The sequence below is a fragment of the Halichoerus grypus genome, chromosome 3 (genome assembly GCF_964656455.1).
Source record: "Halichoerus grypus chromosome 3, mHalGry1.hap1.1, whole genome shotgun sequence".
Lineage (NCBI taxonomy): Eukaryota > Metazoa > Chordata > Mammalia > Carnivora > Phocidae > Halichoerus > Halichoerus grypus.
In genome coordinates this window covers 135,982,667-136,000,507 of record NC_135714.1, presented here as the reverse complement: position 1 = coordinate 136,000,507, position 17,841 = coordinate 135,982,667, and the positions used below count along the sequence as shown (strand labels likewise).

The 17,841-nt window shown below is 36.8% G+C and overlaps 2 protein-coding genes across 2 annotated transcripts in view; one reads left to right on the top strand and one right to left on the bottom strand.

The window, feature by feature from the left end:
• Window positions 1-221: 221 nt before the first annotated feature.
• C3H4orf46 (chromosome 3 C4orf46 homolog) lies at window positions 222-5,193 on the top strand. The gene is made up of 2 exons (XM_036085588.2): window positions 222-516; window positions 2,187-5,193. The coding sequence occupies exons 1-2, from the start codon at window positions 331-333 to the stop codon at window positions 2,340-2,342; spliced, it is 342 nt and encodes a 113-aa protein (XP_035941481.1). The 5' UTR covers window positions 222-330; the 3' UTR covers window positions 2,343-5,193.
• A 7,693-nt stretch (window positions 5,194-12,886) lies between these two features.
• RXFP1 (relaxin family peptide receptor 1) overlaps window positions 12,887-17,841 on the bottom strand; it is a 97,510-nt gene continuing 92,555 nt past the window's right edge. The window contains 4 exon segments of the mRNA XM_078069364.1: window positions 12,887-13,449; window positions 13,451-13,721; window positions 15,622-15,840; window positions 16,573-16,983. Coding sequence (XP_077925490.1) covers window positions 13,422-13,449; window positions 13,451-13,721; window positions 15,622-15,840; window positions 16,573-16,983 — 929 coding nt within the window. The 3' untranslated portion in view covers window positions 12,887-13,421.

Genomic DNA, 17,841 nt, shown 5'->3' with positions numbered 1-17,841 from the left:
GAGACCCACAGATCCCGTGGTATACGCGCGCATCAAAAGTAGTGGGAGGTGGAGCGACGCATACAGCATTCTGGGAGTTGTAGTCCTCTACTCAAGTGCCTTCCGAGCCTGACTGGAGTTTTGCGCAGGAGCGATGAACCGCCCAAGGTGATTGGCTGTCCCGAAAACATGACTAGTATTCGCGGACTTGGGCGGAGACCCACAAGGAGACTGGGCGGGACTTCAGGCGGGAGGAGGCGGGGTTTCTGGGTGTTGGGCGCGAGCAGTTTGAAAGACAGTTGGTGTTGGTTCGGCTGCTAAGGTCCGATTCCGCAGTGCCAGCCCTGCTCAATGGCAGACCCTGAGGAGGTGCGGATTTCTTCGCCGCCCCCGCCGCCTCCTTCCTCTCCCTCGTCTTCAGACGCCTCGTCAGCATCTTCCCCCGGCGTTCCAGTGAGTTTGGGCTGGCCAGTTGCGAGCAGGAGCAGCGGCCGAACGGTGGACCCTCTGGAGGAAGTAGAGCTGCAGATTGGAAACGTGAGTGTCGCTCGACAGGTCCCGGGGCCGCGTCCCCACTTGGCCCTTGTGGAAGACAGACCGTTGCTGTGCAAGGGAGGGAAGGACCAGGAATCCGCATCTCGCCCTTCTGCCCCCTGAGGGTGTGGGCTGGGGGGGTGGGTAGGTAAACCGGAGACCCGATGCCCCTTGTCCACCATCCGTGAGGACTCCGCCTTTAGAATTAGTGTTGAGGAGTAAGGGGTTATCCCTCCACCCGCCCCACCCTTCACTGTTTTCTTTTTGTCTCGCCTTCTGGTTTCAATCATGCTCTGTAACCTGAAACCACGCAGCTTTGCTGCGCGGGCGCGTGTTGGCGGTGTCTGCCCTCTATTCCTCCTCCTTGTCTGTTGGTGCTTAGGAACAGGCTGTGATTTCTTTTCGTGGGTCTTAAGATCCCGCTGCTCTAGTTGGCCACCTGCCAGAGCCTGCTGGCAATGCTACGATTGCCTGTCTCAGGCTTGCTTCGCGCTGGACCCATTTGGAGGGGTTGCTTAAGGCGCTTGTAGTCCAGATTGGTTTCATTAACCGCTAGGTCAAAGGCCCCTCCCTATGACTGCTAGAGTGCATAGTATGGTTTCTGTTGAATCTCGAATTCCACTGCCACACACACACACACACACACACACACACACCACCCACCCAGAGGAGTTTCAGTATATAAGGACTCTTGGGTGAGTCAAGTGAATGAGGTATGTAGGATGTAATCCTCCTGGGAGAAGTTTGTGGAATAGACTCTCCTGTGCAGATTGGAAACTGGGTAATGAACTCGGTTATCTCTCATTGCTTAATAAGTACTTTTTTAAAAAGATGACTAAAGTGCTGATACAGCTTCTGCTTTTGTTGAACAAGACTGGCATCAAGAGAATATGTAGAATGGGCTGCTGATAGGTTATCTAGAAACAGTGTTATTTTATATTCTAGGTGAAGAAAACATTTGAGTAAGAAGTGAATTCCACCAAGAGTTGGATATTTTCTGTATGCTGCTTTTGTTTGTTTTGATTTTGTTGATGTTATTTGTCCCTTCAGAGTATTTGTTCTTTGGTCTATACATTTTCATGGTCTATATAGTGTTCACAGGTAAAATTAGTGGGACAATGTCCTTGTTACCTAAATATCAGTGAGTTGTTTGTGATGAAATCCTTCAGATACTGATATCTGGTACTTAGCGTCAAGGGATCCAAGTCCTCTTTTTGAGCTAAATGAGTCTAGTGTATTTTCTTTCTTTCTTTTTTTCTTTTAAAGATTTTGGTTGTTTTTTTTTTTTTAAGCAATCCCTACACCCAGCATGGGGCTTGAACTCACAATGCTGAGATCAAAAGTCACTTGCTCTCTATGACTGAGCCAGCCAGGTGCCCCTGGTGTATTTTAAGTTAAAAAAAAAAAAAAGTACTGACTTGTTATGTCTGGTGCATAATGGATATCTTCCCAGCAGACATATTTCCTCAACGCTTACTTCATAATAAAGAATTTCTTAGGTTCTCTGAAAAAGCTAGTGTTTCAGTTTGAAGATTTTTTTACTTTTATGGAAAATAAGTTGGGCATGGGAGTCAAGGTTTTAAGCTATTTTTAGACTATTTATAAAATGAGATGAAAATCTGAAAGATAAACTTATATTGTTTGACTCTTTTTTTTTTTTTTTTTAATTTCAGGCAGCATTTTCACTAACCAAACTTCTCGAAGCCATATCTGCAGTATCAGCTCAAGTAGAAGAGCTTGCCTTCAAATGTACAGAAAATGCACGTTTCCTTAAAACATGGCGGGACCTCTTGAAAGAAGGCTATGATTCTTTGAAGCCTGACAACTGATTTGGCTGTGTAATAATTCATACATCCTCATTTATGATGTTTGAATGTGTACCATAGGTATCCGGTTGTCTCCAGCAGTTCTGTGTATTCAGAATGAAATTTTCTGAGTGGTTTTCTCACTTTTGTGAAAGCAGAATACTGATGCTATTTTTGATGCTGGCCAATATTTATCTTTAAATACTTTCTGTCCTCTAAACTTTCATAGACTCTTTTATGAAAGTTAATTTCATCAGTAGATAATGTTAATAATGCTAGAGTGTGATCAAACTGAAAGGCTACACTTCCTGGGCCATTGGACTGTCTGTGGCAGATTTGGCAGAAAGTATAATGAAGAATCTTAGGGGGGTGCATCCAATTTCCACCATGATTAAGGGTCTCTATGGAATTAAAGATGATGTCTTCCTTAGTGTCCCTTGCATCTTGGGACAGAATGGAATTTCAGATGTTGTGAAGGTGACTGACTCCTGAGGAGGAGGCCCGTTTGAAGAAGAGTGCAGGTACACTTTGGGGGATCCAAAAGGAGCTGCAGTTTTAAAGTTTTCTAATGTACCACTTCACTGTCTAGACTACAACAGGATTTTAGTTGGAGGTTGTGTATATTGTCCTTATTATCTGATCTGTTACTCAAGTAATATTAAAATGGCCTAAGAAAAAACATCAGTTTCCTAAAGTTCCAAATAGGAATGGTTCACCAAACCCTGCAGCTGTATCCTGATGCTGGATGATACCTGTCTTTGTAGCCCTAAATTGGTTAACGTAAGTTAGCCCCACCGTCTCAGAGTCACCACTGCCAGTACTGCAGAGCTGCGGTCGTGTGTTTACTGTGTGTTCTGTCACTTCGGGTTCCTTCCCCCAACACCCGACATGCCTAGTCCATCTTTTCCGGTCAGTCACATCCTGGGATCCAATGTATAAATTCAGTATTGCATGGACGGTGCATAACTGTTCTGAAGGATCTTATTTTGTGTACCATATATGTCAGAATATAGTGTACATGGCCATGTAATGTGAAAAGAAAATGCAAGCAACTATCCTAAGTGTCATACCAACTAAAATACCAAATAAATTCTGAACAGTGACTCTTTTTTGAAAAAAAAAAAAAAAAAAAAAGCTACAGTGTTACCAATAGGAAAAAACGGATAGACCATTATTCTATTTGATTTCCAAGAAGATGCCAAGAGTTTGAAGTTGAGCTTCATTTTCTGGACCAAGGGAAGTAACTTTAAGGTTACCAGTGTTGGCCCAGCTCCACTAGGCCAACTTCCCTGGAACTAGAGATTGTGTCTTTATCTTCAGCACCTAGAACAATGACAGTGTCACACAACAACCAGTAAATGTTTGTTGAATAAAAGAGTTGACAATACAATTAAAAGCTGTCTTTTCTTCCTGTTTTTTGGCGTGAAAATTGTAACTGTTTTTCTAAAAAGTATTAATCAGAACCTCACTGACTTGAAGGAAAACATTCTTTTCTTTATGGGAATTTGAAATTTAACTGATGACAACTTTTTAAAATATATGATAAATACTTTTTATTCTTTTTAAAAAGCTTTTACTTCAGAAAATAAAAGCCGTCTGGAAAGAATGTATATATATATATATATATATATATATATATATATATTTTTTTTTTTTCCCCCTGTTTTCTCAGGTTAATTGCTTTGTGATGTTGTATGTTCAATTGTTCTCTTTAAAGTGCCTTATCACAATTATGGCTCTGTACTATTACTCTTTGAACTTTGCACATAATAATTCTAAATTCTAAAGATACTTTGTTTTTAATGCATCAAATTTAAATGATGTGATTGGTTTCATATTTGACTTTAATGACAATGTTCTACTTTACTTGTCCCATATCTTATTATTGTTCTCTTTTTGTTGGTTTATGTCATATGTGTCAGTGATTAAGCCAACTAATTCTCCATAACTTATAGACATCTTTGATATGGATCTTAATTCTTTTGTCGATATGGAGATGTGTACAGAACTATATTCTAAAGCTCTACAGTGGGGTTATGAAAGGGGACAATAGATGGACAAAGAATTGTTTAGTATATTAAGTCATAGTTCTTGATTAATTTTTTTTAAGTTAAAAATAACACATATGGTGTGTTTATACCAAAGAGATACTTATTTTGATATTAGAAAAATATTTTTATGTGTCATCAGAAGTGCAATTTTTAAAATGTACAGAAATAAAAGTGTTCAAAACAAATTTTATTTCCATTTCTTTGGGTTCATTATTTTAAAACTTTTATATAAATATTTCAAGCATAAGAGTAAAATATTAGAGATATAATCCCACCATGCAGATTTAATAAATGTTAGTATTTGGCTATACTTTCTTCAGATCTACATATGTTTGTAAATGTTAGATACATTTGAAACTTTTGTTACCTCTTTGATCCCATCCCTTCTTCTCTCCCAGAGGTAACCATTGTCCTAGAAGTGGTGTATATTCTAGTTTGTGTTCTTATATTTTTAATGCATATGTATGTTTTCAAAGCACTACAAAATACTGTTTTGTGTATGTGGTAGCTAGCCTCCAGATGGCCACAATAGTCAGCCTCCTGGTATTCATGCCCTTGTATAGTCTCACACATTGAATAGTGCTGACTTGTATATCTACTAGGAGATTGAGGAAACGCAGTGTGTGATTTCTGAGGCCATACCTTTGTCCATTTTTCTATTATGTTTTGTCTTTCCCTTATCAATTTGTAGGTATTACATATTTTGAATACTAAGTAATGATCTGTTATCTATGTTTCAACTATCTTTTGTAGTTTGTGATTTATCTTTATATTTGATTGTGGAGTTTTATGAAATAAATGGTTTTAATTTTGATGAAATCTTACCAATTTTTCATAATAGTGCTTTCTGGGTCTTGATTGGAAATGTCGTAAAGATACTCTCCTTTACATCTTTCCAAAAGTTAAATTTTTGTTTTTAATGTTTAGGTGTTTAACCCATCTGAATTTTGCTTATGGTGTGATTTTGGGATCTTGTTTATTTTTGTATGTGTATTGGTGTTCCTCCAAGTATCAGTATTTTCAAATGCTACCTCTGTCATTCAATTACCATATAAGTGCTTGGTTCTGAGCTCATTATTCTATTCTGATCTATTTGCTTAACCCTATGCTAAGATTCCCTATAACTTTTGTTATAGCTTTATCATAAGTATGATATGTACTACTTTGATTTTTGTGTGTGTGACTTCCTTCCCCAACCATGTATATATTTTTTTATGTTAGAAAAGAAAAACCATGTTAGTTGATTTCTAATTTTGTTGAATTGTGGTCAGCTGAGGTTAACCCCCGATTTTAGGTAGTGAGCTTTCTGTGGACACTTAATTTTATTCCTCAGCACTAAAACTCATAGCTGCTAGTGTCAGGAGTCTGGTAGGCCCAGAGCTCAGCTGTTTAGTTTCTGTTGCCATGTGTGGCCCACAGAGAAGTTCATCTTATTTTTAAGAGTTGCTTTTTAAAAAAGCATTCCCTTTTATATTTCTTTTTGCTCTGCTTCATGGGAGGGGTTGGGAACGCTTCAAAACATAAACATTTTCTTAAAGACTTAAATTTTTTTCTTAGTAGCTAATTACCAGCTCTATATGAACCTGAGAGGAAAACTTAGTATTTTGACTAATGTAATTAAAGCCTTATGAGGCCAAAGTGAATATGATGAAATTTTTTTCTTAAGATTTTATTTATATATTTATTTGACAGCAAGAGAGAGCAAGAGCACAAGCAGGGAAGCAGCAGAGGGAGAGGGAGAAGCAGGCTCCCCGCTGAGCAGGGAGCCCAACAATGGGCTTGATCTAAGGACCCTGGGATCATGACCTGAGCTGAAGGCAGAAGCTTAACCAACTGAGCCACCCAGGTGCCCAATATGATAACAATTTTTTTTTTTTTTTTTTAAAGATTTTGTTTATTTATTTGACAGAGAGAGATACACAGCGAGAGAGAGAACACAAGCAGGGGGAGTGGGAGAGGGAGAAGCAGGCTTCCCGCAGAGCAGGGAGCCCGATGCGGGGCTCGATCCCAGGACTCCGGGACCATGACCTGAGCCGAAGGCAGACGCCCAACGACTGAGCCACCCAGGCGCCACCTGATAACATTTTTAATATTAAAAATAATGTGTTTCAAAACTTCTGAGTATGAAATATGTGTTAGGCACTATGCTAGGAGGTTTATAAGCATTATTTCATATTAGCTTTTTGAGGAAAGTGATAATTATACCTATCTACAGAAACAGGATAGGAAAAAGGCTGATATGAAATAATTTGCCTGTGGGTCTCTTACACCAAAATTAATATGCCTGTCTATACCATACCTAGCCACCTAGCTCTTGGTTAGACCTATTAGTATTCAAGCTTACTTTGTTGACTCTCCCCAATCATGATGGTTTATTTTATGTGTCGACTGGGTCACAGGATATCCAGATTTTTGGTCAAACATTATGGGTGTTCCTTTGAGGGTATTCTTGGATGAGATTAACATATTGGTAGGTTGAGTATAGCAGATCGCCCCTGGTAATGTGGGTGAGCTTCATTCAATCAGTTGAAGGCCTGAATAGAACAAAAGCCTGCTCCTCCCCTGAGTAATAGCATTCTACCTGATGGCCTTGGAAAAGTGGCTGGTCTTGCCTGATGACCTTTGAACTAGGACATTGGTTTTTCTTAGTTCTACAGTAGCTTCTGGCCTTTGGATTCGAACGGAGACATGAGCTCTACAGATTTTGGACTTGCCAGCCTCCATAATCATGTGGGACAATTTCTTATAAATCTCTCTATAAATATATAGATTTGGTGCCTGGGTGGCTCAGTCGTTAAGTGTCTGCCTTCGGTTCAGGTCATGATCCCAGGGTCCTGGGATCAAACCCCGCATCGGGCTCCCTGCTCTGAGGGAGGCCTGCTTCTCCCTCTCCCACTCCCCCTGCTTGTGTTTCCTCTCTTGCTGTGTCTCTCTCTGTCAAATAAATAAATGAAATCTTAAAAAAAAAAAAAATATATATATATATATATATATATATATATAGATTCTGTTTCTCTGGAGAATTCTGACTAACACACCATTTAAAAATGGAACTTACATGTTTGTCCGTTCAGTCACCCATCATAGAATACTTGTGCTAATAACTGTATTATATTCAATTTTCTTCCCTTAGATTAATTTGAGAGCTCTAAATACTTGAGCAAATTACAACTGGAGGTATAGAAACTTGTTAGAAGGTTATTGCAAATATAGTGATGAGACATGATGTTGGCCCAAACTAAGGTATTCAGAATTGGAATAAAGAGAAGTACATAGATTTGAGAGCTGTTTATTAGATAGAATAAAGGTGAGGCTAGGTGAGTTTGATATGGTGGATAAAGGAGAAGGAAGAGCCAAAGGATGACTCAAAGATTTCTAGGTTGGGCTGTTGGTACCATTCACCCAGATAGGGTCTTGAAGAGACTCAAGTGTCAGGGTCAGAGTCCATAATAATGACATTAAAAAGCCAGTGAGATACCCAAGTGTAAATGTCTAGGGGTAGTTGTATGCATAAGTGGCTAATTTAGGAAAGAGAATAAGCTAAAGGCAAAAATGTGGGAATCATCAGTATATACATAGTAATTGAAACCACAGGTTTCAATAGTAGGTAAGACTGCTAGTCTATAGATAAAAAGATTTAAAACAGAGTAAATGAGGCTTCTAGTGAAAGATTTTCTCTTTAAAAGAGGAGTACATTAGTAAAAATTAAATACATTTTTGAAGTATCAATTCACTTATTACTTAGTTTATTAAGCAGTGAAATGCATGGACCTCACCATTCTAGCTGCATATATCCCTTTCCCATTTGTTGTTTTCCTTCAACTTTATCAGTGTCTAAATTGCTAAAAGGCAGTAAATAAGTAATTGCTTTGTGAGAGATTATGTACTAGCCTGATGTATTAGGAGCCCTTAAACTAAAAATAGAAAGAAAAGAAAGAAGGAAAGAGAAAGAAAGAAAGAAAGAAAGAAAGAAAGAAAGAAAGAAAGAAAGAAAGAAAGAAAGAAAGAAAGAAAGAAAGAAAGAAAGAAAGAAAGAAAGAAAGAGAAAGAAAAGAAAAAAAAGAGAGAAAGAAAGAGAAAAAAAGAAAAGAAAGAAAGAAAAGAAAGAAAGAAAGAAAGAAAAAGAAAGAAAGAAAAAGAAAGAAAGAAAAAGAAAAAAGTTGTGGTCTTTCTGATATTTATTTTTAAATTTTAAAACACTTTGGTTTAACTTAGAGGATCACTCTGACCTAGAGCATGGTCCATGAGTTTTGGAACACAGTTTTTTTTGTAAGAAAACTATGACTTGTATCTGCATTAATTTAGTGCTTCTATTGCACCTTCCACTGATAGTAGGAACTAGTTACATGGTATGCTAGTAATTACTTATCAAATTAAATTAAATGGAAGTTATTCTGTTTGGGGAGGTGGAAGGATGGAAGAAATGAGTAGACTGAATAGACAAACCAAATTGCTTCTAGAAAATTATTTGAAAATATTTTAAATGCTAAAAAATAGTTTCAGATGTATATTTTGTAAATTCACTGCATTCTAAGACTCTTAAACATAGGTTACAATCATAATTTTTGTAGGATTACATATTGTCTAGTCTTCATGATTATTGCTTTTTTCTTTTTAAATTTTTTTTTTTTTTTTTAGAGAGAGCATGTGGGGCTAGAGAGAGGGGAAGAGTGAGAGAGAGAATCTTAAGCTGATTCCATTCTCAGCAGGGAGTCCCATGTGGGCTCCATCTGGGGCTGGATCTCAGGACCCTGACATCATGACCCTGAGATCATGACCTGAGCTGAAATCAAGAGTCGGACACTTAACTGACTGAGCCACTCAGGTGTCCCTGCTTTTTTCTTTTTCAGAAATTCTTTTCTAGAAAAATATTTTTCGGGGTGCCTGGGTGTCTCAGTCTGTTGAGCATCTGACTCTTGGTTTCTGCTCAGGTCGCAATCTCAGGGTTGAGCCCCAGGTAGGGCTTCACACTCAGCCTGGAGTCTACTTGTCCCTATCCCTCTCCCTGCTGTGCCATACCCCTCACCCCCATTTGCTAGCAAGCGTGCATGCTCGCACTCTATCTCTCTCAAATAAATAAAATCTTTAAAAAAATATATTTTTCTATTCTATTACTAGTAATAAGATTCTTAAGAATAATAAGTAATCCCAAAATAATCTTATAAGAGAATTTAAATATGTTTTCATTTTTGTAGGCTTTAAAAAATTATATAGTCTGAGTAGAGAATTGACTATATATATATTTTTTTAATTTTATTGTGTTATGTTAGTCACCATACAATACACCATTAGTTTTTGATGTAGTGATCCACGATCCATTGTTTTCATATAACACCCAGTGCTCCATGCAGTACGTGCCCTCCTTAATACCCATCACCAGGCTAACCAATCCCCCCTCCCCCCTCCCCTCTAAAACCCTGTTTGTTTCTCAGGTCCATAGTCTATCATGGTTCATCTCTCCCTCCAATTACCCCCGCCCATTTTTCCCTTCCTTCTCTTAATATCCTCCATGTTATTCCTTATGTTCCACAAATAAGTGAAACCATATGATAATTGACTTTCTCTGCTTGACTTATTTCACTTAGCATGATCTTCTCCAGTCCCATCCATGTTGATGTAAAAGTTGGGTATTCATCTTTTCTGATGGCTGGGTAATATTCCATTGTATATATGGACCACATCTTCCTTATCCATTCATCTGTTGAAGGGCATCTCGGCTCTTTCTACAGTTTGGCTATTGTGGACATTGCTGCTATGAACATTGGGGTGCATATGGCCCTTCTTTTCACTACATCTGTGTCTTTGGGGTAAATACCCAGTAGTGCAATTGCTGGGTCATAGGGTAGCTCTATTTTTAAATTTTTGAGGCACCTCCACACTGTTTTCCAAAGTGGCTGTACCAACTTGCATTCCCACCAACAGTGTAAGAGGGTTCCCCTTTCTCCACAACCTCTCCAACATTTGTTGTTTCTTTCCCTGTCCATTTTTGCCAGAGAATTGACTATATTTTTTTAAAGATTTATTTATTTATTTTAGAGAGCGCGAGATAGAGACCATGTGGGGGAGTGAGGAGGAGAGGGAGAGAAAGTCCCAAGCAACTCCAAGCTGAGCGCAGAGCCTGAGGTGGGGCTCGATCTCATAACCCTGAGATCACAACCTGAGCTGAAATCAAGATTCAGATGCCCAACTGACTGAACCACCCAGGTGCCTTGAGAATTGAATATTATAAGAAGAACTATAGCTTTCTATTCTGATTTTTTGTTGAAAGCATAACCATGTTCCTCAGGTAGAAAATTTATTGGTATTATTCCAAGTAAGAACGGAAAGGACTCAAAGCAATCCATATTTTTTTTATTTTTATTTTATTTTATTTTATTTTATTTTTTTTAAAGATTTTATTTATTTATTTGAGAGAGAGAGAATGAGAGAGAGCGAGTACATGAGAAGGGGGAGGGTCAGAGGGAGAAGCAGACTCCCTGCCGAGCAGGGAGCCCGATGCGGGACTCGATCCAGGGACTCCAGGATCATGACCTGAGCCGAAGGCAGTCGCCTAACCAACTGAGCCACCCAGGCACCCCAAAGCAATCCATATTTTTAATAGAATTAAATTGTAGGCAATTTACTTTCAAAAGAAATCTATACAATTATATATTCAATAAATATATTTTTGATTCCAGTATTTTCATGTTTTAAACATTTTTGGTGTATTTAAAAGTACCTGAAAACATTTTATTCCTATTTAAAGATTTCAAATTATGAAAGCAAAAAATTCCAATAGCTCAGAGACCAGAAGAATAACTAGCTAAAAAGTTAATCTCTTATGAACTGGCCGGCCATGCAAAAGGCAGGTAAATCCATCTCTTGATGACAAGTACTTCCTCTTTGAAGTAAAACATGTACATGCAGACTTTTCCTTCCTTAACTTCTTGAGTCAGTTCATTCTGGCTCTTCTTTCTTTCTTTTCCCTCTTACCAGCTTTATTGAGATCTAATTCAAATTCATCCACCTAACATGTACAATTCAATGGCTTTTAGCATATTCACACAGTTGTTTATCCATCACCACAATCAATTTGAGAATCTATTTTTTGCCCAAGAAAATACTCTGTACTTTTTAGGCAGCATCCTCCCAACCCAGTCACCCCCAGTAATCTCTAATTTACTGTCTGTCTCTATGAATTTGCTTCTTCTAGATATTTCATGTAAGTGGAATCATACAGTATTTGTCCTTTTGTGTCTGGCTTATTTCATACTCATGTTGTAGATGATGTGTCAGAACTTCATTCTTTCTTATAAATGGTTGAATAATATTCCATTGTATGTATATACCACACTTTGTTTATCCGTTTATTAGTTGATGGGCACTTGTGTTGTTTCCATCTTTTGGTTATGTAAATAACTAACACAATGAGCATTTGCATACAAGTACCTGTTTGAGTCCTGTTTTGTATTCTTTTGGGTTTATACGCAGGGGTGAAATTGCTGGATCACATGGTAATTCAATGATAAGCTTTTGAGGAACCACCAAACTGTTCTCTATTGCAGCTGCATCATTTACATTCCAACGAGCAATGCAGAAGGGTTTCAATCTCCACATCCTTGTCAATACTTATTTTCTTCTTTTTCCTTTTGTTGTTTTAATTACAGCCTTTCTAGTACGTGTAATCTATCTCATTGTGGTTTTAGTTTTCATTTTTCTAATGATTACTGATGTTGACCAACTTTTCAAGTGCTTATTGGCCATTTGTGTATCTTTTTTGTGGAAATATCTTTTTAAGTCCTTTGCCCACTTTTAAATTGGGTTGTTTATCTTGAGTTGTAGGAGTTCTTTATATATTCTGGGTATTAACTCCTTCTCAGATATAGGATTTGCAAATATTTCCTTCCATTCTGCAGATTGTCTTTTTACTTTTTTTTTTTTAAAGATTTTATTTTTAACTAATCTCTATACCCATTGTGGGGCTCGGACTTACCACCCCAAGATCAAGAGTCACACGTTCCACCTACTGAGCCAGCCAGGTGCCCCGTCTTTTTACTTTTTTGATAACATTCTCTGGTGCACAAATTTTTTAATTTAGGTAAAGTCCAATTTATCAATTTTTTCCTTTTTTTTACTTACAATTTTGTTGTCACATCTAAGGATCTGTTGCTAAGATCTTGAAGATTTACCCAAATGTTTTCTTCTAAGAGTTTTATGTCTTATATTTAGGTTGTTTAATTTTGAGTTAATTTTTTGTATATAGTATAAGGTAGGGGTCCAACCTCAATCCTTTGCATGTGAATATCCAGTTGGCCCAGCATCATTTATTGAAAAGACAGTTCTTTCTTCCTTTGATTGTCTTGGTATCTTTGTTTAAAATCAATTGACTGTAAATGTGAGGATGCATAGAGAAGTGCTATTTTGAGTTGATAGCAGAACATCTTTTTTCAGAGTAATATTGTGTATTACCTCTCAAGCATACAGGGACTTCAAGAGAGGTAAGATGAATTCTTAAAACAAAATATCTATTTTGCCAACAATCAGACATTTTCTCATTCCTCATTTTTCATTATTTTGAGAATTCCAAAACCTTAAACCTTTATTTACAAGTGTCCATGATTATTTTGTTTGCTGATATGCATGAAAGACAAAGCTCTACCTTAAACTAAGAACTGCAAATGGCCTTCGTATATTCTGTTGTAGCTACACATAATTTGACATTGCAAATTGAAAAGGTTCTATGCTGTGCACTTCCAGAAATTTACTGCAGTGCTACGTGCATAATGGGTACTCAATAAATGCATGGTAAAAGAATGAATAAATCTTTCTGAAGTAGATTTCTCTTAATTTCTTATGCAAAATATGTACTGATATATACACATTGTCGATATAATTTATTTCCCTTTATACGGGCCCCCGTCACTTTGATTTTTCAAAAATAACCTCATGTCCTTGTAATAGCTTTATCTTAGCCATTATAAATTATTAATTTTGCAGCATTCATTTTATACTAATAAATCCATCATGAAGCATCCCACAATATTCTCTGCATAGCAATGGGTTTCAGAGTCAGTTATGAATAGGAATTGAGTCTAGTTGTGAGAAATTAGTGACAATTCACAGGGGTCTGTGAAAAGAGCTGGCTTTATTAACTCAGGTGGTATCTCTTGCAGTGGCCACATTTCTACCCAGATGAATGACGGAGCATATGTTTTCTGACTTCCTTTTCTGTCAATAGATCTTCTTTGTCTGTAGTTATACCAAAACTGATGGATCATTTCTTTGAATGGTCTTGTGGTCAGAGTATACAGAATTGGGTTCAAAGCACTGTTGATAGGCAGAATAAAGATCACTACCCAAGAGGTTATGGTACCTAGAAGAGAAAAATGCAGTAGTTTTAGTGTTCAGAGATGTTTACAAGGTATAGAAACCCCTTTCCCTTGTTTCTCCCCCAACCCCCTTTTGAGTTTTAATTTTTTCCCTTTGATGTCACATAATTAAATACCAAGTCTAATGTGTTTCCAGGGTGTCTTTCCAGGGTGCCAGTGTTTGAGGGGAGTGCTGGTGCTGCAAAAAAACAGGGTTCTTTGCTAAGTAGCTTTTCTTGAATACATCCATAAAAGTATTCCATTAGGTAGAAACATTTTCCACCAAGTGATTGCATATTATTGTGATATGATTCCATTTTAGGAAAAGCAGTATCGTTTAGCATTCAAATCATACCTTTTCCAGTATTTTAATTGCTGGATAGTACATATAGTGTTTCTCAAAATATATAGATACATTTCTGCTATTTCTTTGGTTTTAAAAATAAGTATGCATTTTTAGACCTTTGACTAGATATTTCGGTAAAAACATTGTTGGCTAAACTTATCTTAAAAATCACTGTAGTACATAGGTAACTACCAAAAGTTCAGATTTGTTATTATAATTTAATTGATGCTATTTTCCCTCTTTGTTGTTTATAAAATGTAAGATACTATTACCACCAACCATAGGATAAAACAAAATTAAAATTGTATGTTTATAACTTTTAAAAATGTGAATATATACTGCACTATACTTATAATTAACAGCATTTTGCACATTTTTTATTGTGATAAAATATACATAACATAAAATTTACCACTTTAATCATTTTTAAGCGTGCCATTCAGTGGCAATAAGTACATTCATAGTGTTGTGCAACCATCACCACCATCCATCTCCAGAACTTTTTCATCTTCCCCACTGGAAACTCCATACCTATTAAACAATAACTTTTCACTCCCTCTCCTCCCAACCCCTGACAACACATTCACAAACTTTCTGTCTCTATGAATTCGACTACTCTGGTTACCTCCTACAGTGGAATCACACAATATTTTCCTTTTGTGACTGGCTTATTTCCCTTAGCATGATGTCTTCAAGGTCCATCCATGTCGTACCATGTTTCAGAATTTCCTGCCTTTATAAAGCTGAGTAATAAACCATTTTGTGTGTATAACACACTTTGTTTATCCATGCATCCATCGATGGACACTTGGGTTATTTCCAGCTTTTGGCTATCGTGAATAATGCTGCTATGAACCTGGGTGTACCAATGTCTGTTTGAGTTCTTGCTTTTAATTCCTTTAATTCCCAGAATTGGAATTGTTGGGTCATATGGTATTTCTATGTTTAATTTTTTGAGGAACCACCATGCTGTTTTCTATAGCAGCTGTGCTATTTTACAGTCCTACCAGTGATGCACAAGAGCTACAATCTCTCCAAATCCTCACCAGTTTGTGTTATTTTCTGTGTTTTTGATAGTAGCTATCCTAATGAGTGTGATGTACATTATTTTTAAATACCAAGAATGCATTCTTCAATCATCCCTCACACTCTGGGGTAATGTTCTCTAAATTGCTATGTAATCTGGGAAGAAAAATGTCTTATGTTCTCAAAAAAAATGAAGTAAAAAAAGGAAAAAAAATGAAGTAAATATTTGATAGTCATTTTCACCTGTTCGGTCATCTTAAGCATGACATTATCAGAATTACAAAACACAGAGTGTTATTTATTTGAGTTGTTACTTTGTTCCAATAATAATTGTGTTTTAGGCATTTATGGAAATAACTGAGCAGTTTCCTCCCAGTAAACTTTTGACTGATGAACAGAGCCTGAAATACATGTAACTCTGACTTACAATTCTTAAAATGAGTTGGTGTTAAGGATCTTAATTTTCTTTCTTAGAGGAACACTGCAGAGACAGACTTATTAATTTTTTACAGAAAGAAAAAAAAAAGTTGTACCTGGTATTTCTACCTGAAGCAATGAAAGAAATTTCAGTACAAAAATGGGTATCCAGCATAATGCATCAGTAAATACAATAAAGAAAAACCGTTTGGCAAGGATCATCTCTTTTTTAACTTGATTCCGTATTTCAGTTGCTGTTATGGCACTTTGACGAATGCTGTAAAACATGCTTCCATAGGAAAAAACTATGATGATAAATGCCGCCAAGTTAACACCTGTTTAGAACGTAAAGATTATTATTGATGTGTATTAGCATCCTTTCCAAACAAACACACATACTCTTAGCTGTTTGAACATGAATATGTTTTTTTGTTCTTCATAAGAATTACTAAGGTACACAAAAATAATGAATTTTTTAAAAATTTGAAGTAATGTTGAACTAATGAGGATTAAGGGAATTTTAATTTAAAAATGGCATATTAAAATGAGATTATAGTGATTCAGTGAATATCCTGGGTCTTTTAAATTAATCTTTATAGTTTTTTTAAATCATTCAATTAGTTTAAGTTATACTTTGAGAATATATATATATATTTTTTTTTTTTTTCTTTACCCTCCCCCCGAGAATATTTTTTACAAGAGAAAAACACTTGTATGTCTATTTTCAAGGCAAAGACTTGTGTGGCTATTTTGAATTTGTTCATATTATAAGTGCAAAGGGTTAAAATATGTTTTATTTAGTATTATTAGGGTGACTGCCCAAAATACAAGTATTTACTGTTTTGTCTTTTATTAAGGAGCATGTTGGAATTTATATGATAAAGTGGTAATTCAGGGCAAAAAATCCCTTTAGGGATATTCTGACAGAATTCGTCCCAATGTCAGTGAGAAAAACTGGTTAGAAGATCTGAAATAAAAATTTATAAACATTAGAAGAAATAATGAAACTGACATTATGATTTATTCTAGTCATTAAATAAAAGGACTTATAATCCAGGGTTTCTCACCAAGCAAAATTGTCACTGAATAAATCTGGGCTCCAGTACTTCCGGTATCTTCTGAATGAAGAGGGAAACACACTCCATTGGTGCCATAGTAGTTTTTGAAAAATTCCTTATTGGTCAATGGAATGAGAGCCACTATAAACCCAGTAATCCAAATGAGAATCAGAACCATAATTGTTCTGCGTTTTCTAGGTCTTAAACACCTAAAAGGATAGACAATGCAGATATATTTTTCCAGTGTCAGAAATGTTAGCAGTAACACTGATACTTCAGTGGACAGAATGGCCAAAGATCCCACAAGCTGACAGTGAATACTCTCCATCCACAGCTGCGCATGCTTGTTGTATTCTCCACGAAACTTTAGGTCAAAGGCTCCGATCAGAAACAGATATATTCCCATTAGGCAGTCAGCACCTATAGGATCAGTAGATGTTGCAAATTTAGAGAAATAAATAGGTATAATGGAATTAACAATAACTGGTAATATTTTTAGTATTAGCAAAAAATGCCTAATTTACTTCCATCTTAGGAGGAGGTACTTTGATTCTAACAGTTCATTTATGGGTAAGGACCTCTTCAGCAACTCTCTTCAAAAACCACTCTTATAGCACCCTCTATAGCTAATTATGTAATTATTTCCTCTGTTTTTAAAAATTTTCAAGTCTGTGTGAGCAGGGATTTTGTCTGTTTTGTTTTCCATTCTGGTCTCATCACCTAGAGGTGTTGTTGAGTAAATGGATAAAATGCAATTATGTTGAGGGGCGCCTGGGTAGCTTAGTCGGTTAGGTGTCTGCCTTCAGCTCAGGTCATGATCCCGAGGTCCTGGGATTGAGCCCAGAGTCAGGCTCCCTGCTCAGTGGGGAGTCTGCTTCTCCCTCTGCCTGCCACTCCTCCTGCTTGTGCTCACACTCTCTCAAATAAGTAAATAAAATCTTTAAAAAAATGCAATTATGTTGAGCATTCGATTAGGGACCAATATAGGGATGTTATTATTTGGATCACTTCTTCTGCTGAAATATGCTCCTAGCTTAACAAGCTAAGGATATCATCCAAAATCCTAGAGAAAATAATTCAGAAGTTGTTGTGATAGACTAATGACTATGAATTTTGGGGTCTATAATTTAGATGATATGCATAATTAAGAAGAGCTCTATAGGGGCACCTGGGTGTCTCAGTCAGTTAAGCGTCTGCCTTCAGCTGAGGTCATGATCCCTAGGTCGTGAGATAGAGCCCCACATGGGGCTCCCTGTTCACCGGGGAGCCTGCTTCTCC